General features: G+C 55.2%; 1 protein-coding gene across 3 annotated transcripts in view; it reads left to right on the forward strand.

The window, feature by feature from the left end:
* MOB2 (MOB kinase activator 2) overlaps nt 1-24700 on the forward strand; it is a 70329-nt gene that overhangs the window by 18817 nt on the left and 26812 nt on the right. Inside the window, exon 2 of one of the 3 annotated variants that reach the window (XM_055272261.2) lies at nt 18690-18785. The exons of the other annotated variants lie outside the window; for them this stretch is intronic. Coding sequence (XP_055128236.1) covers nt 18690-18785 — 96 coding nt within the window. The remainder of the gene's footprint in view (nt 1-18689; nt 18786-24700) is intronic. 3 annotated transcript variants of the gene reach the window in all.

The following is a 24700-nucleotide window of genomic DNA, read 5'->3' on the forward strand; positions in this document are numbered from 1 at the left end:
CAAGAAACAGCTCGTCCCATAGAAGACGGGCAGAGGCTTGAACAGATGCCTCATGAAGAAGGACATGCAAATGGCCCCGAGCCATGGGAAAGAGCCCTTGACCACGTCTACCTTGGGGTGAGCCCGGGAAAACCCAAGCCTTAGATGCACCGCATGTGATAGCGGGTGTCTAGTGAACACCGTGCCACTGGAGCGGGTGTCAGGTCGCCTTGCTAACCCTTTCCACCTGATGTGCTCGCTGCTATGTTTAACTCCCGTCTTGCTTGTGCTTTTCATCTTCCCATGCTTTGCTTGAATTTCTTCTTTTTATTTTTTAATTATCCTTCTTTGAAATTGCCTTGGAAGTTAGGTACTTTATTTTATTTTATTTTTTGTAGAAACAGGGTCTCACTATGTTGTCCAGGATGGTCTCAGACTCCTGGCCTCAAGCCATCCGCCCACCTTCACCTTCCAAAGTGCTGGGATTACACTGTGAGCCACCATGCGCACCCCTCCTTTAGTGGTTTTCTTACAGCATACCCTAAACTTCCAGGGTCTGATGTTGATTAACAGCTTTATCCGCCTCCCTGAAGTACCCAAGATACTAGACTGCTTCTGGGCACTTCCCCTCTTGAGTTGTAAGCATTTGCTGTGTTTTAAATTCTATACACTTTCGACCCCTACATGCTACTGCTGTATTTTAAATTCTGTACACTTCAGACCCACACATGCTACTGCTGTGTTTTAAATTCTGTACACTTCAGGCCCCCACATGCTACTGCTGTGTTTTAAATTCTGTACACTTTCGACCCCCACATGCTACTGCTGTGTTTTAAATTCTGTACACTTTCGACCGCCACGTGCTACTGCTGTGTTTTAAATTCTGCACACTTTCGACCCCCACGTGCTATTTGTACGCTGGTATTTATTTATATTGGGTGGTTTTGTGCTCCATCTATTTGGCTGTACCCTCTCCTTCCTCCTTTGCCCTTCTGGGTTTGTCCTTTTGCGTTTGACCAGTTTTCCTCTGCTCGTGCTGCAGCCTTGAGCTTTCTTGGATTTTCTTTCAGGTGACTCTGCTGGGGGTGCCCTCTCAGTCTCTGTCTGAAAATGCCTTCAGTTGTCCTTCATTCTTGGCAGAGCTTTTCACTGTGTGTCGTTTTCATGGTTGGCTTTCTTTCAGCCCACTTTCGACGTGAGGCCGCCGACCTCCGGCTTCCGGCGTTGCTGTGGAGAAGTGGCTGTCAGGTGCACTGCTGCTCCCTCAGGGGTATCTGCCACCTCCTGGCCCCAGCTGCTTCTGACGTTTACATTTTTAAATTTTTACGTAATTTCAAAGTTAGGAGTTGCCAAAGTAGTGTGAATAATTCCTGCATACCTTCTCCCAGATTGGCCAGTGTCAGCATTTTTGCCATATCTGCCTTACCATTTTCTCTCTCTCAGTACACGCACACGGGTCTTTTTCTCAGCAGTTTGAGAGTGACTTGCATCTTTACCCCAGTGTAGAATAGAATGCATTTCTGCAGGGAAACACCTGGGTGCACCCACACAGAAAGAGATGGTGAAGGGGTCAGACTCTCTGCCCTGTTCAGGATAAACTTTGAAACAGGCTCAGAAGTCACTTTATGTGAGACGTGAGGGAGACACGGAGGCACGGTGTGAGCGAGTGATAGCAGATCAGGCTTGCTGCGTATCGTATCGGGAGGGGGACTTCAGTGGAAACTGCCAGCACAGAGCGGGACCGTGAGGATGGAGGGAGCCCGGGGGTGGCCAGCCCGATGGTCAGTGTCTCAGTGGCATCTCCCTGGACTGCAGCCTGAGAGGGTCAGGACAGCAAGCATGGCTGCTCTCTGGAAGCCCCACTCTCATTATTGACGTGCAAGTTCACAGTCTAGTTCCTGACGCCGTGGAGACCAAGCCCTTCCCTGGGGACTGGAGGAGAGACGAGCAAAGGGAACAGAACACGACCCTGAGAAGCTGGGGATCTGACCCCGGGCCAGCAGAGTGAGCTGCAGAAACAGTGGGCAGTCCCCACATGGCCTTGTTACAGCCTAGATTTCTTACCGAAATAGTTTTTTTGTTTTTGTTTTTTGTTTAGAGACAGGGTATCACTCTGTCGCCCAGGCTGGAGTGCAGTGGTGCAATCACAGCTCACTGCTGCCTTGACGTCCTGGGTTTAACAGATCCTCCCGCCTCAGCCTCCTGAGTAGCTGGGACCACAGGTGTGCACCACCGTGCCCCATGAATTTTGAAAAAAAACTTTTTATAGAGGCAGAGTCTTGCCATCTTGCCTAGGCTGGTTGTAAACTGAAAGACTTTTAAAGCAATCTCCATTAATGAGAATTAGCAAGACTGTTTTTCATTTCTCCACTGATTCAATAGTATTTAGTTTTACGTTGTTTAAAAGGAACATTCAATCTCCTTTGCAGTCATAGTTCTTGATTTCATATTACTGAATGGTTGCATTAAAATCCCTTTTGACTAATTATGAGGTTGGAAATTCTAAAGTCTGTTAAGTAGACAGCATGTGTCAAGTAAGGCAGCTGGTGGTTTCTGGACACTCTTGATTCCATCTGAGCTTCCTTTTCCAGCACAGCCTTATCCTGGACACCTGATTTCAGGGTAACTTCTTATAAAGCCCACTGTGTGTTATTGTGGACACGTTCCTCCTGGTGTTCCCCCTTGTGGTGACAACTAGAATGCCTTCGGGTTTCCAGCACTCGCCGTCCTCACTGGTGTAAAGCTTACCGCTCTGTTCCGTGTCCTGCATCTCTGGTCAGCACCGCAGTCTGTTTCCTGTGCTTCTGCCTGGGTGGCCAGAGGCTGCCCAGAAATGACCCAGATTCACACCGCAGCCTCCTGCTCCCCTGTGGCATGCTGGATTTCTGTCCACGGTAGCATTTGCTGGAAACATCTGTTGTTCCTTTCCGTCCTGGTCTTCGTTCCTTCACTTGCTGGCCTTCCCTGGGAGGCAGGGGCAGTGAGTTTTTGAGTTCGGTGTCCCAGGGCAGTCCTGGGGCAGGTGTCCAGTGGATGGATGTGTGCTGGGTGGGTGTGGAGGACCCTGCAGAGCATGCATCGAAGCCCCTCTGCTACACTCACTCACCCTCAAGGGGAGTCTGCTGCGTGCCGGCCCTGTGCTGCTGAGAACTGGGTGCGCACGGCCCCACTTGGTCCCCATTGCATCTCTGCCCCGGAATGGAGGTGCAGAGAGGCCAGGTGTGTGCCTGGCGCTATAGGGCAATGGTTCCCCAGGTGGGGTGTGGGCACCAGCATGGGTAGTGATAAAAACTTAATGTAAAGGTCTTTAATTGAACAACAAACGATTCTTGGATTGACAGCCTCTTGAGCCAGAATAGACTCATAGACTCCAGAGCAGCCCTGTGGGGGAAGATTTACGGAAAAGGAAAGTGACCTACGGAAAATGGAAGTAAGGCGTAGAAACAGCCAATTGGTTACGCTCGGCATTTGCCGTATTTGAACACAGCTCGAACAGTTAGCTACATATGATTGGCCAAAACTTGGTGATTGGCACAAGTATAGGCTATGATCTGTTTACACCTGTACTTGTCATAGTTCACGATGTACAAAGAAACCTTTAGGTGGAACTTAAAATATGTAAGGAGGCAGCTGTAGGTGAAACTTGATTTAACAGCGGGTTGCTTGGGACCTTGTTAGAAATGCACGTTCTTGGGCTCCACCCGGAACCATTGCTGCAGAGATGAAGGGTGGCCCGGCTGGCTGTGCAGACGAGTCCTAGGCAGGCGGTTCCAGGGACCACGGGGGCCCAGCTCCCTGCAGGCTTGTCTGGCCCGGAGGTCCTGCTCCCCTGCTGTCACACACATGAAGCCGTCCCTGCACGCAGGCCAGTCTCACGGGCGTCACCACGGAGCGTGTGCACCACACTTTCCCAATCCCTTGATCCATCATTGGGCATTGAGGTTTTCCCATGTCTTGGCTGTTGTACCTGGCGGCTCTGCAGAGTAACCGCTGCAGACACACAGTAGGGCGGGAGGGAGAAGCCATTGCATTTCACCCTTTCATGGCCTTTCCTTTCCCCATCCAAGTGAGCTCTTTGAGGTGAGCCGTGGAGGGCAGTGTCCCTCTGCATCCTGTCTGGGGTTGTCAAATATGGCCAGGTGGGCTCCATCGGGGTGGGGGGTGTGGTGGGGGGTGTCTGTCAGAGCAGGCAGCATCTTCCTACTGTCTCCGGACCCTTGTTTCTCAGCCACCTCCTTTCTCTGTGGTTATGTGGCCAGTTAGGCCTATAGCTGCAACATCAGGCAGAGTCACAGTGGGCACAGTGCTGGCATAGGTGCTGGCGTGACGGGCCCTGGAGTTCTGACTGTCCCCCTGCTCACCACCACACCCTGCATGGCGCTCACCGTGACCCTGTTATGTAGGTGGCAAAATGGAGGGACAAAGTGATAGGAGCCTGCCTGAGGAACTGAGAGGTGGGAGTTGCGTCTGGCCCAGCTGGGCTCGACCCCCTTCCAGGGTGCTCTGGCCGATAACGGAGGGAATTGACAAGCCTCACTCTGGGGAGGGAGGTGGTGGAGATGGTGGCCAGGTGTCCCTGAGGAGTTGTGGTGGGGCATTGTCTCTGGAGAGATGGCAGGCGTTGGGGGCGCCTCTCAGAGGCAGACACGGTACCTATATCAGACATCTCTGGACACAGTGAACTGGAGGTGAGCTGTCTGGTATACCCTGAGTGTGCTGCCTGGGGGAGCCAGAGGCGGGAGTAGCGGTGACAACAGGAAGAGCTAGTGCGAGAGAGAAGGAGCTGGAAGGAGCTGTGACGGGTGGCTTCAGGGGAGGCCATGATCAGCCTCCACAGGTGCCTGCCCCTGTGTTACAGGGATGGGAATTGAGGACACAGCCAGCTGAGGGTGGCCTCAGCCAGAGCTGTTTGTGGCATGGCGGAGGGTGGTGGAGAAGGAGAGGCAGGGGGTTGAACCCCCAGACGGTGAGGGGGTGGAGCCAGCACATGAGGGTAGCATGTACCCATTGTGGCTCTGGAGGGCGGGAGAGCGCTGCTGGCTGGGGAGGTGGGGCCGGGCGGCCTGGTCCCCGGGCACTCTCTGCCCTTTGCATCCTCTCCAGTGAGCCTGGGGTCGTTTTGTAACGGGGGCCACAGAGGCTGGGCGCCGGCCCAACTGTCCTGGGGAGACTTGTCCTGGCTCTGTGTTTTATTTTTTGGTTTATGTAATATTTTTCTTCATTGTTGAAAGAGAGACTATAAAAGTAAAGTCACATGCTTCAGCTTACAGTGGTGAAAAGTAGCACCGAAGCCTCCATTCCTCCCCACAGGGGCCTGTGTGCTGGACCGGGATACGCCTGTCTTCCTTTCTTTGTCTGAAACAAAAATGGGTTCTTCCTCTGTTCTGGATCCTGCCTAACAGCATCACCTGTAGGCCCTGCATTTGAACGCAGCCCTGCTGTGAACAGGACTGGACTCCGATTTCTCTCTCCTTTCTGCCTGTTTGTGGCAGTCCACTCCACCCTACCGTGCAGTGCTCGAGCAGCAGGGCCCGCACTGGCCCATCTCTCCCGTGCTTATGTCTAAGAACGGGCACCCATTCTCCCTCTGGCCTGATAGGTTTCACCACTGTCTAATTGTCACAGGGCGGGTGCCAGTCTATCCCTGACCCCCGCTCCATCGGCAGCATGTGGTTTCGCATGCATCGGGCTGCTCTGGTTATTGGTGAGGCTGAGCATATTTCGTGTCCTCGTTACCAGCCGTCTCCTGTGATTTGCTTACCATGGCCTCAGGATGCCGTGCTTCTGATTCATGTGGCCACTGCTGAGCAGTTGGTGTTTTGGGTACTGCCCTGGGGCTGATAGGAGGGGGATGACAGTCAGACCTAGAGAGACCTAGAAAGCAGCCAGTACTTGGCACCTTCTGTTTGCACAGCTAGAAGATTCAGCTTCTCCATGGCCACTCAGAGCAGAGCTTGCCACAGAAGTGCCTTTTTTCTCGTCACCTTGGTTCTGTTAATTCTGAAAATGATTGCCCAAATGGTGTGTTCAGAAGCACTCAGGGGTCACTGCTGCCCCTGTTGGCGTGGACACTCCTTTTGGGCAGCTGGGAGGTGACTTTGCTGGTCTTGCCATGCCCAGGAGCATCCAGGGGTGTCCAGGGGCTGGTGTTGGATTCCCCGGGGAGGGCCACAATCTTCTACCTGCTCAGGACATGCTAGAGGTCAGCATTCCCATTTTATAGGTGGGAAGATGCAGAGAGTTGATGTCACTGGCCAGGGCCCTGCAGCTGGGCATTGAGCCCAGGCCGTCTGGTTGATAAGTGGCAGCCCCCTCTGCTCCAAAGCTCCTGGTGCCTCTGTGAAGGCTGTGCCTCTGAGGAAGGTCCAGGCAGATCCCCTTCTCTGCTCCCAGGAGAGCCCCTGAGGCCTGTAGTTCCTGGAGGGCCAAGGAGTGCAGGTGTGGAGAATGAGCGCCAAGGACTCTGCCAGGGCTGATGGAGAGAGAGGGGCCTCCTCTAGGACTTGGGGACTAGATGGGCCACTGCCATGGGAATGCAGTGCCACGGAGGCCGAGCCAGTCTCCACCAGAGGGCGCTGCTGGCCACTTGGAGGGAGCCAGGCGCTAGGCAGGGACTGCCGTGGGCCCAGCCTGCCCGGTCCTGGCTGTGAGCACAGTGGTTGGGGTTCCGCTGTGGAGCCCTGACCACGTGAGTGTGACTCCCTCTGTGAGGTCTCTCGTGCTGCTGGGGGGTCGAGCCGGTGAGCACCGGGGAATGCACCAGGTGCCTGGGGCAGAACAGGAATGGGGTGCCAGTGCTACGCAGCACACATGTGTGCACACGTGCCTGAGGAGCTGGACGTCCAGGGCTGTCCCTTTATCAGGCATGTGGTGCAGCCGCGGCAGGAGAGCTCGTGTGCTCACCTGAGTCGGCACCGGCTGGCATCAGTGCCTTCGCCTCTGACCGTGAGAAAAGATACTGTCTTAGTTGAACCCCTCTGTCCTGTTTACTTTAACCTCCCCACCCTAGTGCTAGAGTCTTGTGTGAGGGCCTTCTGGCACCTCTCAGGTCGAGGGCCTGGTATTGGTTCCCCTACCGAGCTCCAAGCCCTGGAGGCAGGTAGTACCCATGCCTGGTTCCGTGCCCAGCTCATGATGGGGGCCAGTGTTTGAGTACCTTTTCTGAAGAGGGCACCGGGAGGAGGTCTGCGTTTGCCCCAGAGTCAACCTTGGTTTAAGTGTTCACTTGTCGAGGTCCCTCTGAAGGTAGTGCCCTGCTCAAGGGCTGCTGTCCACCACTGTCCCCACTCTCACGGTGCGTGGGGACCTGGAGCTGGTCACTGCTGAGATTGGGGCTCCCTGTGGCTCTCCCCGTCGGGGTGGGACTCTCTGAACCTCACGAGCTCATTCCACGGTTATTGCCATTAGACGCATGGCTGAGCTTGCATGCAGGCGTGGTCTTGGGCCAGCACACTCTGTGCTGTGGCTCAGAGCTCCTGCTTGGCAGGACTTCTCATCAGCCCACTGTGTGAAGAGAGAAGCTGTGTGGGTGTTGCTCAGCAGCTGTGGTTGGGGGCCTCTGGAAAGGACAAGCCCCGTGGCCTGTGGTGATGAAAGGCTTTGCGTCATGGTGCACTTGCTGTTCCCTGGGTGCTCCCGTCGCACTAGCATGCTGAAGAGCAGAGAGACAGGGCTCTGGCTGACGAGCACCAGTGAGCCTCTGTGCTGGCCCTGCTTCCCCACCCCACTTGGATAAGCCCCCAGGGAGTTTTAGAGAGGCAGAAACCCATAGGAGCAGAGAGTGCAGAGGAGACGAGAGCAGACACATTTTGGAAGTTGGAAAGCTGAGGGTCGGGTGGAATGAACGCAAACTCAGGAAAGCTGAAATCTGACCAGCAGGGGAAGTGTTTTCACTGAGAAACTGCGGATGGCTCCCATGGAGTCTGGGAGCCCCTTGGATGGCGGAGCTGAAGACAGCAGAGCTGGTCTGGAGGCTGGAGGTGTATTTAGAAGCTGCTGGACACCCCCTTCATGTCTGATCTGAGTCTGGAGGATTAGTCCGAGCACGTGGGATCATAGCACCGTCCGCTGAGACCCAGGCGTAGTAGAGGGCGTCAATCCTGCACATGAAGCCTTGACAGCTTTCCACATCCACCCGGGAGGTCCCCTTCTGCCCCTCCCACACTGGGTCCTCAGGACCCCAGCAGCTGAGGTCCACCCTCCAGCAGAGAATGGGAGTCTCCCCAGCCAAGAGAAAAAACCCTCAGGCACTGGGAATGGGGAGGAGGGGCCGTCCGTGTCCCTTGGTGTTCTGAAATGTCAGTGTGTTCCCTGATGTGGCCTCTGCATTCAATGACATGGATGCTGGGTGAGTCCCTTCAATCTGGTAAGTCATTTCCTGTGATGCTGGAAAGGTGTTGAATACAGCTAGACTCCCCCAGCGAAGCCCCCTCTGTGCACCTAGAGCCGTCAGCGAGCTCTGCAGTGCCTCCCGCCACGTGTGATGTGAGGGGGCAGGGGTCACCAGATAGACCAAAGCAGATGAAAAAGCAGGAAGCCAGCCTAAACCACAGAGTAAAGCAGAGGGTTCATGAGTCTCCTCAGAGTTGTAAAGACCACGTAGCAGGAACAGACTTGTACAGAAAGGAGCATCCGGTGCACAGCAAAGAGTGCCTGAGAGAGGAGGATCGGACAGCCAGTGAGGTGTGGGAGATGGTGCTGCGCACCCTTCCCAGCAGGCCGACCGCGCAGGGCAGGGTATCAGGCATGGACACCAGGAGCGCAAAGGTACGAAAACTGAGCATCAGGCAGGCGTCACTGCAGCTTGGTAGGAGTTCCAGGAAGAGCAGGAAACAGAAGGGAGGAAATCACCAAAGGAACGCCACAGTCTTCCAGAAATGAATTCACAGATGAAATGGGCTCACACAGCGTCCAATGCAGTGAATGAAAAGGCGACATCAGAAGACACCAGGGATAAAGAGCGTATTTTTAAAACTACCAGAGAGAAGAACAAAGCAAAACAAAACACCTTTGTCTGTTTGTGCTGCTGAAACAATACCTGAGACTGAGTGGTTTACAGAGAACGGAGGTTTATTTCTTACAGTTTGGAGGTTTGGAATTCCAAGATTGAGGGTCCCATGTCTGGCAAGAGCCTTTGTGCAGTGTCACCTCGTGGGAAGAGGTGGAAGGGCAAGAGGTGGAACTCACAGCCCCAAGCCCTTTCAGAATCATATTAATCCATTCCTAGGGCAGAGCCTCCCCCATGCCTAATCACTCCCCACCAGGCCCCACCTCCCACCCCACCCCTAATCACCGCCCACCAGGCCCCACCTCCCGGCCCCACCCCTAATCACCATCCACCAGGCCCCACCTTCCAGCCCCACCCCTAATCACCACCCACCAGGCGCCACCTCCCAGCCTGACCCCTAATCACCCACCAGGCCCCACCTCCCAGCCCCATCCCTAATCACCACCCACCAGGCCCCACCTCCCAGCCCCACCCCTAATCACCCACCAGGCCCCACCTCCCAGCTCCATCCCTAATCACTGCCCACCAGGCCCCACCTCACAGCCCCATCCCTAATCACCACCCACCAGGCCCCACCTCCCAGCCCCATCCCTAATCACCGCCCACCAGGTCCCACCTCCCAGCCCCATCCCTAATCACCCCCACCAGGCCCCACCTCCCAGCCCCATCGCTAATCACCACCCACCAGGCCCCACCTCCCAGCCCCACCCCTAATCACCACCCACCAGGCCCCACCTCCTAGTGCTGCAGCACTGGGTGTTCAGTTTCCAGCACATGCCTTTGGGGGACACATTCAGAGCATAGCCCCAGGTTATCTACAGTGTACTGAGAACTAGAATATGAATTCCAAACTGGAAACTAGAAGATGGTCTTCAAAATGCAGTCAGAAAAAGATTTCCAGAGTAGACTTCAGCATCAGTTAACCTGTCAATGATGTGAGAGTAGAATGAAAATATTTTCTGATCTGTGAGTTCTGAAAAAGTTACTTCGCAAGCACCCACTTCAGGAAGTTCTGAGGAGGTCGAGTGTGAGGAGAGAGGAAGGGTCTAAGGATGTGGAGAGAGTGGGCAGCGGGCGGCAGGACCACTGTGTGTGGCTGCGCCAGCAGTGGGGAGTCAGAGACGAGACTTTGCCCCTGGTTGTCAGGAACCAACCGCTTGGAGCCTGCCGGGGAGGCCCAGGGCTCTTTCCCAGCTGTGTTTCACTGGGGGGCCACCTCTGCCACCCGTCTTGCCTCAAGCCCATCTTGGGTCTTCCACGTTCTGAACAGGCTGCATGCACCTGGCTTCACTGTAAGCCACTAGAGTGACGGCGCCTTGCCTGAGACTGGCGGAGGGGTGCCTGTTGCCTGCAGTCCTGACACACACATGTGTTCGTGGTACCCGCCCACACTTTTCATTCTTCCTTGTTCTACGTGCAGTGTCTACTTGTTAAAGATATTTTGAGGGGAAACCATTTCCCTTTGAGGGAAAACCAGTTTACTTCTTAAAACGGAGGAAAATTCAACCCTAGCTCTGTGTTCCATCCTGAAGAAAGTTCTAATGATGGAGTGAGTCATCCTGGCCGTGGTACCAACCACCTAGGAGCCCACCTGATGGGGGTGGCTGCCCAGCCCCGCAGCCCATCTCCACAGCCATCACCTTGTTTGTGCTTCAGCAGCTTCTGCTTGAATTGGAGAAGTGTGCGTTTGAGCAGCTGTTTTTTTTTATGATACAGGATCTTGCCCACCCACGGGGCCACATCCAGAAGCCCAGCAGCTTCAGACAGCCCCAGGAGGCAAGGCCGGTGACACACCAGGCTCATCCCCTGCAATGTGAAAAGTCACGATTCCCAGTGATAGAAACGTCCCAGGAGCCTCAGCCTCCTGAGTAGCTGGGACCACAGGTGCACGCCACCATGCCTGGCTAATTTTTAATTTTTTTGTGGAGATGGGGTCTCACTGTGTTGCCTTGGCTGGTCTTGACCTAGGCTCAAGAGATCCTCCTGCCTCAGCCTCCTGAAGTGCTGGGATTTCAGACGTGAGCTACCACACCTGGAAGCAGCTGTGTTGAAGGTGTTGTTTACATACGGCAGAATTCTGTGATTTCAGGCATACAATTCAGTGAGTTTTGGTGAACCTACAGGTCTGTGTGGGCAGTGCCTGCAGCCTGTGCCATCCTCAGGAAAGCTCCTCGTTGTGCTGGAGGTTTTGCCTGTTCTAGAATGTGGGGTGGGTGCTCCCCATGGCCCCGCTGTCTTCTGCGTGGCTTTCCCACTCTGGTGAGTCCGCACACCGCGTGTGGCAGTTGGTCCTCTTGGAGCTTAGTGCAGGTTCAGTGACTGATGTCCCCGTTCCCCAGCAGTGAGCACCTGGGACCCAGTTTTCAGCCATCACTACCAGATTCCTTTGATTCCTCGCAGACAAGCCTCCAGGCGCGTAGTGAGGCATCGTCAAGTGTGTGTTTAAGTTTTTAGGAAACTGCGAAATGTTTTCTTGTATGTAATTTTTAAAAATCTGTTAGAATGTAGATAGTGTACTTTTTTTTTTCAATTATAAAAGGAAGATTAGTGAAAATTTGGAAACAAGAATAAAATGCCTCCTCTGGGCATTTTGTTTGTAAGTCTTTTCACTTTTCCCAAAATTAAAATTTTTTTTTCTTCTGATTGTAGTGATGAGGTATTTTAACATGGGAAATTACAACAATTCATAGAAATATAAAGAAAGTAAAATACACAGGCTTACCCCTAAAGCTCTGGAGGTGTGTACCTTCCAGCTGTCCCCTGGCAAGTCTGGCTCTGGCCACCTGAGTCCCCCTGCAGCCCTGGCTCTGACCTCCCAGGTCCCCCGCAGCCCTGGCTCTGACCTCCCGGGTCCCCCGCAGCCCTGGCTTTGACCTCCCGGGTCCCCCGCAGCCGCAGCCCTGGCACTGACCTCCAGATCCCTGGCCACTGGGCTCTTCTCCCTCTTTGATGACTGCATAGCAGGACTTGCTAAGGAGACCCTGTGAGTGTGTTAGGCAGTTTGCAGCATTTTCTTTTATGAGCAATGCTTCATTCAGGTTTATTATTCATAGTCATTCTGAGTTTGAATACTTGAGATAAATTCCCATTTTACATTCTCAGTGTTCTGAGGAGCTTCTCGGCCAGGGGTGCCTGGCACCGGCTGTCATTGGAAGGTCTTGTCTTCAGTTGCTCCTAAATTAGGGAAGTTGTTCTTCTTATGTTTATTAACCATTTGTAGTTATTTTCTGCCTGTGAATGCTTTTTTCTTTGCCCCTTTTTTTGGGGAGGGGTGATGGTCATTTTGTTCTTACTGGTTTGCACACATTCTTATTTGTATATGAGGAGTTCACTCACTCAAACGCTTTCAGGTTCCAGCTGCCAGCACTGCCCCTGTTCTCAGCCCCCAGGACAGAGCAGAAAATCACCGCTGCGCTCCTGCTCCTGCTCCCGTTGGACTATTAGGACCCAGCAGTCCACAGAGCGGATGGCATCGCTGGTTGAGGTGGAGGCTGGGGTCTTCTCGATGACATTGGGCAAAGGCTGGCAGTAACGACGTTGAGGGTGGGAGGAACTGTCTGGAGGCTCCTGGGGCTGAGGACTCCGGGGCAAGGCTGGCCTGAGGGGGCACTTGCATGACCCTGAGAGGGAGAGGCAGGCCCTGGTGACTTGGGTTTGAGGAGGATTCTCTGGCTGAGGCCCGAGGCTGGGTCAGGGTTGGCTGGGTGGCCAGTGCAGAGGCTGCGTGGAACTCACTGTGCATGAGGGACCAGGCTGCCAGGCCAGGCCTCGCCCTGTGTGGGGACAGCTGTTGCACCCCTCTGCTCCCAAGGGCACCCTGTGCTGTGTCTCCTCCCTGCGCGGCCTCAGCCACGGACCCCCACTTGAGGAATCTGAAGTATGGGCCGTGGTGCCTCCCGCTCTAGTTTCTCCTCTTGCCTTGGAATGTGGGGTTCTCCCACATGTGACGCATTTTCTCCAGTTTCAAAGACAAAAACAGCATTTCCAATTAGAGGGGAATGTGCCCCTGCCGGAGCAGCCCACCTGCCCGCCCGGTGCCCTTTTCCCCTGGGAGTGGGCTTCCGGGTCTTCAGTTGCCTTCCTCCCAGCCTTCTGGAGCCCACCCTGTTACCCCCTTTACCAGACACCTCAGGCCAGAGCCCTGCCCCAGGCGCACCCCACACCAGCGTCCACAGCAGGACCGGGAGGATGGTGTTTGTTCGAACTGTCACCTCAAGGGGGTCTGTGCAGTGACGTTTGATCACACCCTTTGCAGTGTAGCTGGCGTGTGCCCAGGAAGCTGCCCTGCCCACCCAGAGCTGCCTGCGCGCACATCAGGAGTGCCCGTTCTCCGGCAGGCCTATGGCGGGTGGCTTTGCTGAGGGCCGTGAAGGGGAGGGCAGGGCACCAGTCACCTCCATGTGTCTCTCGGGGTTGTGTCTGTCTCTGGAGACCCCCCCACCGTTCCAGAGCGCAGCGGGGAGGGCAGGGCACAGTCACCTCCATGCGTCTCTCGGGGTTGTGTCCGTCTCTGGAGACCTCCCCCCCGCCCCCCGTTCCAGAGCGCCAGGGCACGTTTCCATTTCTTTCTGGCATTTTTCTAAGGAAAAGCTGTTTCTTGACCGATCTGAATATTTTTTGGGGAAAAAAATACTGACAAAAACATGGATTTCCAGTTTTTCTGTTTGAGCCCCCGCAGGCCAGGTGGCCATGGCAGCACCCGGGGTCAGGCCTGTGACCGAGAGGGTCCCCACAGCCAGGGGTCCTCAGGGGCCGGCGAGTGGGCGCTTCAGGCTGACGTCTCACCAGCTCCACGGGGCCATGGGGTGGGGGTTGTGCTCCCGCAGGCCACTGCTCCTCCCTTGTGGGGCTCCCAGCTTCCTTCCTGTGGGACTCAGGGACTCAGCCTGGACTAAATTTTGCAGCCAAGGTTTTTATACCAGCCAGAGAAGGGTGTGGCCTGGCAGGGCTCCACCACCCTGTTCTTAGGCAGCCTGGGCCCTGCAGGGCTTGGTGAACTGGGGGTGGGGAGAGCGCAGAGTGACAGAGAGGCAGGGTCTCACCTGTCCCCTGGCTTTTCTGAACCTGTGAGCTCCTGAGGGATGGTGAGCGCTCTTGTTTGTTTTAACCATCAGTCCACGCCCCACCGCCTTGCTGTGAGCAGGTGAGTGTGGGGGCTCCTCCACTTTTTTCAGCAGCATGGTAGATGGGGGCTCTTAAGTCCTCCTACCTGCCCCGCAGCCCAGGGGTTTTCCTGGGTGAGCGAAACACAGGCATCAGGAGGGAGAGGGGTCAGAGATCCCTGGAGGCCCCTGCCCTCCCGCAGTCAGTGGCGGCTGGGGGCCGGGAGAATGACTAGGCAGGCTCCAGTAGCCACTTGAATTGTTCGGAGTTTGGCTTGACTTGAACTTGAAATGGACAGTTTTGGAGGTTCAGTGGTGCATTACTCTGCCTTCTAAATTTATACTGAAGTCTTGGCCCCTGGCCCTCCCGCTGATGGCTCCAGGCAGCTCTTTCTGCATGGCCTTCACCTGGCTCTTGGCCTCCTGGCAGTCTCTGATCACCCTTACCCCAGGAGGACACTTGACCCCCAGCTTGGCCCCCCTTGTCTTCCTTCCTGGATGTCCCCTGGCCCACGGGCTGTGCTGTGCTTCGAAGGCATACTGTCTGAGGGTAGGAGGCCTGTGGCGCTGCCCAGGACTTCTTTCAGGGCTAGGATGGCCCTGGCTTGCTTCAACCCCTCTCTGCATGCTGGCAGCGCCACAGCCTGTCCACACCCCATGGATGTTGGCACCTCCAGGTCAGCTGTGGCAGAGAGGCCCCTTGTACTAGGAAGAGAGGCTATCACTGTCTCCTACCAGGGTGGCGTGGAAGAAAGCTGTTGTGTTTCGGGCGCTTTCCTGTTTGGTGTGAGGCTTGTTGGCCAGCTTGCTAGGAGCAGGGGTGGGTTTGGGGTAGACTTGATGGCGTTTTCTCCTCCTCTGCCTCTTCCTCTGCCGACTGGGCTGTGGGAACTAGGAGGGCAGTGCCCCCGTGGGAACAGCAGGTGAGCCAGGGCAGGATGGGCTTGTGCCGCGCTCTGGGCCAGGCGTGTAGGAATAAGCTCTTTCCCCTTCCACATGCTGCTGTCCCCTCTTGGGGGACAGTCATGTGTGAAGGCTCGAGCCAGGCTGCCAGCATGGGGGTCAGCACAGAAATAGCCTTGGCTGCTGTGTGAGGGGAAGTGCGGGGCTTAGGCGGCCACGTCCACCCCTGCACCAGTGGCTCTCCCTGCAGAAACCTGCCCCATCCGCCCATCCCCTCCTAGTCCAGACTGCGTCTTCCTCATGGTCTGTGGTCTCCTTTTGATTTGTGTTGCCGATGGACACGTGTGTCCTGAGCGGTCTCTCCCTGACTCCAGCCTGGGTTTTACTTGCTTGGCAACTCCAGTTTTCCCTGCCTCTGATGCACAGTATGGAGGCTCCACGTGGACGTCCAAGGCTCCATGCAGCACTCCTGACTGTCCGAAGTCACGTTACAGAGCAGCTTTTCTCAGGTAGCTCCTGAGACGTTTCTTTGTTTTTTTTTTTTTTTTTTTTTTTTTTTGAGACAGCGTCTCGCTCTGTCACCTAGGCTGGAGTAGAGTGGTGCAATCTCGGTTCACTGCAACCTCTGCCTCCCAGGTTTAAGCAATTCTCCTGCCTCAGCCTCCCAAGTAGCTGGGACTACAGGCGCCCACCACCACGCCCGGCTAATTTTTTGTATTTTTAGTAGAGACGGGGTTTCACCCTGTTAGCCAGGATGGTCTCGATCTCCTGACCTTGTGATCGCCCCTGCTTGGCCTCCCAAAGTGCTGGGATTACAGGTGTGAGCCACCGCGTCCGGCCTTTCTTTTTTTTTTTTGAAACCTTCTCTGCCCCTGCTGCTACAGAGGTTGTATTCCAGGACTCTAGGGAGGCTTGGAACCTCCAGTGTTACTTTTCAGTGTTTGTATAGGGTCTCTTTTCTAGATCTGAAAACGCCATTAGCGGATGCCAGGACCCTGTATGAATATCCTGTCGCGCTTTCTTCCTTATCAGTAAAATGGGCAGGGGCAGATCTGAGGGGTGCCATTTGAGGAAGTTGAGGGGTTCTGAAGCCTGGTTATTCAGAGCTGGCTGGAGGGCTGCTCTTGGACTGGCTGTTCCCAGAACCCAGCTACTCCCTTCTTTGGGCAGGCCCTGTAAGAGCGCCCCTTCAGATCAACCTTCAGCTTGATGTGGGCGTGGTTCCTTTCTAGGTAGTGTTGCCGATCCCTACCTCGGGGGCTATTTGCTTCAAAAGCCATTTTTGGGGGTCTTGGAACTAAGTTCAGAGGCAGTGTGTTTGTTTCCTAAAATGCACATTTGTGTTTCCTTTAACTATCATTTATTTATTTAGAGAGTCAGGGTCTCGCACTGTCACCCAGGCTGGAGTGCAGTGGCGCAATCATAGCTCCCTGTCGCCTTGAACTCCTGGCCCCAAGCAGTTCTCTCCCCTCAGCCTCTCAAGTAGCTGAGGCCACAGGTACACCACCATGCCCAGATAATTTTGAAGATTTCTTTGAGACAGGGGGTCTTCTTATGTTGCCCAGGCTGGTCTCAAACTTCTGACCTCAAGTGATCCTCTCACCTAGGCCTCCCAAAGTGTTGGGCCGGGGTGGCTAAATTTTTTTTTTTTCTGCAACAGGACTGTGCTTTAGAGGGAGGCAGCCTTGAGTTCCAATCAAAGGACTCCTTGGTAGCGAGGGGTCCGGTGAGGCTGTGCATGTCTGTTCTGGCTCTGCCCTGCAGCGGCCTGTTGGCTGATGTCGGGGGATGCCTGGGCAGCACACACCAATGTTCATGTGAGGCCTGGCACTTAGAAGGTTCTCCGTGAACGAGTCTCTTTCCCTTCCCTCGCATTTTATTCCACGGTTTGCCTAGAGTCTTCTGACAAAGCCGGCCATTCGGTGTCTGTGCCTGGTGTCTGTGCCCCAGTGCGGTCCCCTTCCCCTCAATTCACCCTCGGGTGGCTGCCGGGCTTGGCGTGTGGTCAGGAGAGCAGGTCCCCGGCCTAGCCTAGGCACTCTGTGCGGCAGATGTCTCGTGACACAGCTGCTGTGGAAGCCCTGGGGGTCTTCTGGGAGTCCCGAGAGTGCCCTGCCCTGGCTGTCTTGGACTCACGTGAATGCAGACACAGCGTGGGTTTCTCCCTGCTCGCTGCAGCCTCCACCTCGAGTTCTCTGGCTGGCTGAGTCTACTCTGAAGGGAGCTGTGGGGAAGAATTCACACATGGGGCTCTCCTGTCACTTGGGGTTTTTCAGTGCCACTTGTTTAACAGTCTTAGCTTCTGGGGCAGCTGAGAGCGTAGCGTGGGTGCCAGGAGCCGCCAGCCGTGTGGGCTGCCAAGTAGGCAGGGGCTGTGAGCTCTTCCATGGATGAGGCCCTGGCAGCCCCAGAAAACTGCCTCCTGAGTCCAGACCTCCCTTCTTCTCGCCCTCCCAGGGCTAACATCCCCCTTGGTGCAGCCGTCATTGTGATTTTCGACCTCATGGGTCATTTCTCAGCTATAAATTGCGTAAGCTACTGAGAAAGGGCAGCGGATGCTGTCTGGAGTGCAGCTGAAGGCTGCTCCCTCCCACCTCCTTGCCCCTGCCAGTCTCCTCTCCATTCTAGGAGCACCCTGCTCCCATCATGGGTGGGTGGGCCGGGCAGTCACCCTCTCTGCATCCCCCTGGCTCTCTGGCCTCTTTCTGCCTGGGGGCATCTCCTCTCCTGCAGGCTCTCAGCTGCGGGCTCCTGGTGACTGGAAGGCAGGAAAGAGCTCCCCCAGCCAGGGCCGAGCGGGTGGCGCTTTCTCTTGGTGATCAGAAGGCTGCCGCTCATTCTGGACCTCTTCCTGAGAGTGCTCTCCCGGGCATGCGGCTTGTGAGGAGTGGCTCCCACACCCTAGCCAGGTGCGCCCCTGGCCAGTGCCTCCCAGCCACCTCTGCCACTTCCAGTGAAGTCCAGGAGTCCACAGGTCCGGTGGGTGCCACGTGACCTTGGAGACCAAGGGCCCCTCACCAGACTCTCCCATGTGCTCTGGAGAGCGTGCTGGCTGTGCTCACTGGTGACAGGCACTGAGAAGCCGCTTTGCCGTTGTCTGTGCTTTCCTGACAAGTGGATCTTGCCCCAGGGACCCGATCCAATTGTGAAGCTGCCCCAGATGCGGCCGTTTGTAGACATCAGTGTATGAGAGTGTGTGGGGGACACCTGTGCCCACGCAGGGGCCCTGCTCTGGGGTGCCCGCTGTTCTGGGGACCCACGGTAGGAGCTGTGCAGTGTGGCAGCCGGCTCTGTGGGCTCCTGTGGCCTCTGTGGTCTTGGTCATCTGCCCTTGTGTCCGGCACTGCAGACCATGTGTGCGGTCACCTGGACAGGGCCCAGTCTGGAGCCAGAGGAAGGAGCTGCTTGGGGGCATCTCTCGGTTGACCTGGGGCTGCCTCATTTCTGTCTCCAGGGTGGGGCAGGGCCTAGGTAGGGATTCCATGCTTCTACATGGGGATGAGCAGTGCCACCTGAGGTGACAGTGTGCGTGGTGTGGCATCCAGGACATCCGGGTCAGGGCCAGGGCCTGGCTCCAGCCCTGTTAGACGAGCCTCGCGCCCATGTCTGGCTGCAGCCCAGGGCTGTCTGGATCTGTCCACTTCTCCGCCTGCCTCCTCTGGGCTGCCAGCCTTCCCCTCCCTGTCCCTTCTCCACAGGCTCCGCAGGCTGGGCAGCCTCAGCTTTCTGTGCCTTGGCCGGAGTCCAGAGCTGAACCTCACCCACTCTCCGCACCCCACCTCACTGTGCTTTTGGTGAGTGGATTTAAAGCCTCCTCCCCAGCTCTCTTCTGCACATGCCTCTCTCTAGCCATCCAGAGCCCTCCTCCTCTTTGTTGCCTGAGCCCCTCACCCCTCAGGCCTCCCTCATCTCAGGCCTTTCCCCTTCCCTGGTCGCCTCTTTCCGCAGCCTGTCAGGATTTGGACATTCAAATGCTGAGACCCTGGGCTTACTGGCCCCAGGTTCGGGCTGTGGCGGGCTTGCCGTGAGCAGAGGGCGTGTGACCTGAGCTCAGAGGGGAGCCTGCCTGGAGCGCCCCCAGCACGCTATGCCTTGAGCTCCCCAGGAGCAGCACTCTGGCCTGATGGCCCCACCTGGGCTGTGGGGGAGCTGGGATGGAACCCAGGACGCCCTATGATGCCACATTTTCTCCTTCAGGGCGCTGGGGGCTGCCGGGGTGTCCTCGCCTGGCTGCGTGGTACTGCCTGGAGCAGGCATCCATCCGCTCATAGAAGGATCTGCAGGAGAGCAGGGTGTCAGATGCTGGCTCTTCAAAGTCAGGTGCCCAGGAGCCAGCAGGTCGTGCCTGTTGGGAGTCATGGGGGTCCAGGCCTGGGGACAAAAAGCAGGGCCCCCACAATGCCAGGCAGGACACTGTAGTTCGAGGGCCTGTGGACCTGTGAGGCCACATCTTCACCTTGGGCTGACCCCGGGGGCTGACCATCAGGCCTTCCTCCCTCTGGTGGCGCCTGAGGCCCCTGGCCTGGGTGGGCTGGAGGAGGACGTGTGTAATCCATGGAACAGGCCTTCCTAGCTGAGGTTTGATGGGACCCCAGCCCGGCGATGTGTGAGCTGTGTATCTGTGCACTGGGTAGGGCTGGGGCTTCAGCGTCTGGCAACAGCCCTGGGGGATCTCCAGAGCAGCCCCCTCACGTACAGTTGTTTGGCACCCTCATCTCTGTCCGTTACCACAATTGCAGCTAGTGATGGATGCTCAGTTTCATCGGAATCGCCCGGTGCAGGATCAGGCACGAGGAAGGCAGCAAGTGTGAACAGATGGCTGGGCTGAGGGTTGACCATAGGCACAGAGAGACGGTGGTGGTTCTGGCTGGGCATGGAGGGGTGCAGGATTCCTTCCTTCGTCCCCTGGCCTCCCATCTCCATGGCAGGCGCAGTGAGGTTGGAGGCAAATCGAAGGAGGTAGAAGTAGATGAGAGGTAGCAGTGCAGCCACAGGAGGCGGCTGTGGTGTGCAGATGTGCACTTGCAGGGTGGCAGGGCGGGAGGCAAGCCTGGAGGGACACGAAGAGCCGTAGACCCGACACTCACTGCCTAGCTGGCCGCCCTGCCGCGGGCCCTTTTCAACTGGCCAGATCCCACGTTCAACAGACAGGGCATGTGGCTGGCTCTCCCCCAGTCCGTTCCCTTGGCACAGGTGCCACAAGTCCCGAGGTCTGCTTCCCCAGATGCCGCCATGGCCAGTGCTGGGGCTGTGGTTCCCTTCTAATTGAGTGCACATTTAGTGCTGGCATCCGCCCTAGTGTGGGCGACTGAGCCCTGGCAAGCACCGGAGCAGAGTGTTTCATGCAGACGTCACACCTGGCTGGAGAGATTCTGCCCCCCTGAGGATTCCCTGGCACCCTGGGTGTTAGCATCGCCCTGGATGTCACTGTGCAACTGCAGGGCACGGGCATGGACTGAGAATGTGGGTGAGAAGGGGAGACAGGTTTCGTTCGCTTGCCCTCCACTCACCCAGCACCTCTCTGCTTTGAGGGCTGCTTTCTTGCTCTGATGCTGACTTGGCATTTCTTCTGTTCATTTAGCAAATATTGACTGCCTGCTGTCCCCCTGTTCCGGGTGTCAGGAGTATAGTGGACACAAGACCCCTGCCCTTAGAGGCCTTACATTGTAACAGGAGTGCTGGACAGATGTGCCTGTCTGTCGCGGACTGAGGAGCCCCAGGTAGGGCGGCCAGAGACAGAAGAAACGAGTGGCTGACCGGAACATGGGATGTCTGAGGAGGAGTGCCCCAGCCACAGCAAAGGACAGGTGGCCGGCCTCGCGGTGCCAATGTGCTGGGTACCCAGGCCGCAGAGGAGACTCGAGGGACCAGAGCAAGGGGAAGTGGGGAGGGCACAGAGGCAGCGTGGGGAGCACTCAGGCTCATTCGCTGGACGGCGCAGGGGTCGTGAGGGGCTTTGAGCAGCAGGGGGTGGGATCAGAGCTGACCTGCCAGGATCACACAGTCACGTGGAGAGTGGATTGGAGGGTGGGGGCAAGGGGGCCTGCCTGAGGCCATGGTAGTGGCACAGGAGGCCCGTGGGGGTGTGCGGGTGAGGGATGTAGGGGGAAGAGACACCTCCTGGTGTGTTTTGTGGGCAGAGCCGTGAGTACCTGCTGATGGATGGATGTGGGGTCTGAGAGGGGTCCAGGGAGGACTCCTGCATTCCTCCGAGGCAGTGGGAGGGTGGAGCAAGTCTCTCTGGAGTTGCAGAGGACACCCGAGGAGCCAGTTCTGGAGGGAATGCCTCAAGTCTGAGATGCCCATTAGTCTAATGGGGACAACGGGCAGGCACTGGGCCAGGAGCCCAGAGAGGAGTTGCTTTTCTTTTAAACCTTTAAACCTTTACTGCAGTCTGCTTGACATACTGTGAACCGCCTGTGTTTAAAGGGTGCAGCTTGACAAGTGTGGACATATGCATGTCTATCCCTGAAGCCACGGCCACAGCCAGGGAGAGGAACACACCCATCATCCTGGGGTTCCGGTTTCCTCCTGCCTTTCTGTGACACTTCTCTCCCCCACTTCCTCGCTCCCAACCACTGACAAGCTTCTGTCATTGTGGTCACACCTTTATGTTTCTTGGAATTTCCCGTGAACGGAATCACAGTGTGAACCTGATGTTCACCTGGCCTCTGTCACTCAGCACACTTGCTGTAGGAGTCTTCCGTGTTCCGCGTGTCTCCCAGGCCACTCCTGTCTGTGGCTGAGGCGCACTCCATGGATGCTGAGGCCGCAGTGCGTCACCTCCCCACGGTGGGGGTGCAGGTCCTCTCCTTTCTGACCAGCACACTTTCAGCTGCTGTGAACATTCATGTGCGGGTCTCATAGAAATGTGTGCTTTCCATGAAGTAGCTGAGAGTGCAGTGCCCAGACTGTAGGTGGGTATAGGCTTAACGCTTGTAGAAGCTGCCCAATTGCATTCTAAAGCAGTTCCAGTTCCACCATTTTGCATCCCCACCAGCAGCCTCAGGGCTCTGCTTCTCGGCACAGTGGCGGGCATGTGACAGGCATGTGGCATGCTCATCCCATGGTCATCCCGCAGGCACGTGGTGTGGCCATCCCGTGGTCATCCCGCAGGCGTGTGGCATGCTCATCTGTGGTCATCCCGCAGGCACGTGGCGTGGCCGTCCCGTGGTCATCCCGCAGGTGTGTGGCATGCTCATCTGTGGTCATCCCGCGGGCACATGGCCTGGCCATCCTGTGGTCATCCCGCAGGCACATGGCCTGGCCATCCTGTGGTCATCCTGCAGGCGTGTGGCATGTTCATCCTGTGGTCATCCCACAGGCACGTGGTGTGGCCGTCCTGTGGTCATCCCGCAGGCATGTGGCATGCTCATCTGTGGTCATCCCACGGGCACATGGCCTGGCCATCCCGTGGTCGCAGCCGTCCCTTGCATGGCTGCAGCATCCTGTGCTTGTGTTTGGCGTTTTGCTGATGGCTAGTGATGTTGAGCATCTTTTCATGTGCTACATTCGACTAATCATATCTTTTCTTTGGTGAAGTTTATGTTCAGTCTTTTGCCCGTTTTTTATTGGGTGACTTGCCTTCTTGTTATTGAGTTGCAAGAGGTCATTATCTATTTTAGATAGAAGTCCTTTATCAGATCTATGTGTTTAAAAAGTGTTTTCCAGCCTGTGGCTTGTCCTCGTTAGATGGCCTGAGCTCAGGCATGTGCTGTTCATTTTCAGTCCTTTTCTGCTCTGGTTTCCTCTGCAGAGTTGCTGCTGCTGTGTCTTTGAATTCAACCACCTTGGCTTTGCAGCGGCCCACATGGTGCTCATCTCAGACATCTTCATGCCCACATCTAGAAGTCCAGTTTGGATTTTAAGAAAAATCTCCTTTATCTCTGCTTACCATGTCTCATGTTTCTTCTAGCTTTCTGGATGGATGGGATACAGTTAGCGTGACTTAAAATGTCATCTTGTAATTCTGCCATTCGGCCATTTATGGGACTTTTCCTGTGGATCAATTTGACTCCTAGGAAGGGATTATTTTCCTTTCTTCCCTGAACATGTGGTGATCTTTGATTAGAAGCAAAACATTGTGAACTCTTGGTTTTGTGCTGATGCACACACAGGCACACATGCACATGCATACACACACACGTGCACACATGCACATGACTTTTGTGAGCCAGCAGTGCTGTGCGTGCACCCTTGCTGAGAAGAGCTCACATCCTCGAGCCACACGTGACCGTAGAGCTCTTCCGTTGCGGCCCTGTGATGCCCCCACCACGGCTGCGACGCTGGGATGGAGCATAAATCGCTAAGCTCAGGTAGCTCTGCTGTTCAGAGGAACCAGGAGAACCGATGGAAAACTGTTGTTGGGAAAAGACTAGTTGGGGTGTTCACGGGGCAGCTTCTCTCTGGAGAAATTCTGTGCGTTTCTTTGATAGAGGTTGGATTCATGAACTGATTTTAAAAGAAGGGTGAGTGATTTAGGTGGGTACGTGTGTTCAAAGCCGTGTGTTCAGGCTCACACCCAACTCAGCTGTAATTTTCCCGCATCACCCAGATGATTTTGAAGGAAATTCTATCTGTGACTATTCTGTATGTCTGTAAAGGAGAGGGATTCTTTTCCTTAAACATAAGATGTCTCATTATCATACCAAAAGTAGTGATTTCTTCATAACATTGAGTATCCAGCCTTTATGTTTGTCTGGTGTCTCATGACTTGTTTTTAGAGTGTTGAATGTGGATTCAAATAAGGTCCATGCATTGCACTTGGATGACAGATTTTGAAACTCTTTAACTTTATATTTTGAAATCATTATAAATTCATAAGAAGTTGCAAAAATAGCACAAATTCCAGGGCCACCCTCAGCTAGCCCCTACAGGGACAGCACCCTACACACTGGAGCACAACATTGTACCAGAGGTGACGGGCACAGGTGCCGAGTGGTCTCTGGATCCACTCCACCCTTCCTGTTTTTTTTTCCCGTCCACTTACTTTGTTAATGGAGCCTGCCTGCTCTTCCTGTGATGTCTCCCAGGGTCTGAATTTTGCTAATTGCATGCTTTGGTATTGTTTAGAACAGTCTTTTTATTTCCTGTAAATTGGCAGCTAGATTTAGACCTTGATTGCATTCTCATTCTTCTTTGGAGGCCAGTTGGCTCCGCTGGTGGCTGTGTTCCACCACAGGAGGTGCATAATATCTGGTTGTCTTTTTGTGTTGTTTGCAGCTACTGCTGACCTCTGCCTAGAACCTTCCTCTCTGTATAAGGCCAGTAATCCCATCCCGAGGCCCCCACCCTATTTCATGACTTCATTTAACCCTGATTACCTCCAATGGCGCCATCCCCAAATAGCATCACAACACTGGGGGTAGGGGCTTCAACCCGTGAATTTGTGGGAGTTCCATCCATGACAATAGCCTTTTGATTTAAAGTGTTACTGGCGTCTAATGGAAATACAATTTTCTTTCCTTTGTATGCAAACTAACCTTTATCAAAGGACTTTCTGTTTGTCATAAGTCTAGTAATATTACTAGAACGCCTTGGTGTGGGTTGGTCTGAGGTGACATGTGCCTTTTCCATATGTAGTTGTAAGTCTTTTTTTCCTTTAATTTTGTCTGCCGCTTTCTCTTAAATGCTTTCTCTTTCCTCCTTTGTAGAAACTTAGTTTTTCAGAAGTTGACATATAATTTACAAACAATGAAATGCACGGATC

Source organism: Symphalangus syndactylus, chromosome 1 (assembly GCF_028878055.3).
Source record: "Symphalangus syndactylus isolate Jambi chromosome 1, NHGRI_mSymSyn1-v2.1_pri, whole genome shotgun sequence".
Classification (NCBI taxonomy): Eukaryota; Metazoa; Chordata; class Mammalia; order Primates; family Hylobatidae; genus Symphalangus; species Symphalangus syndactylus.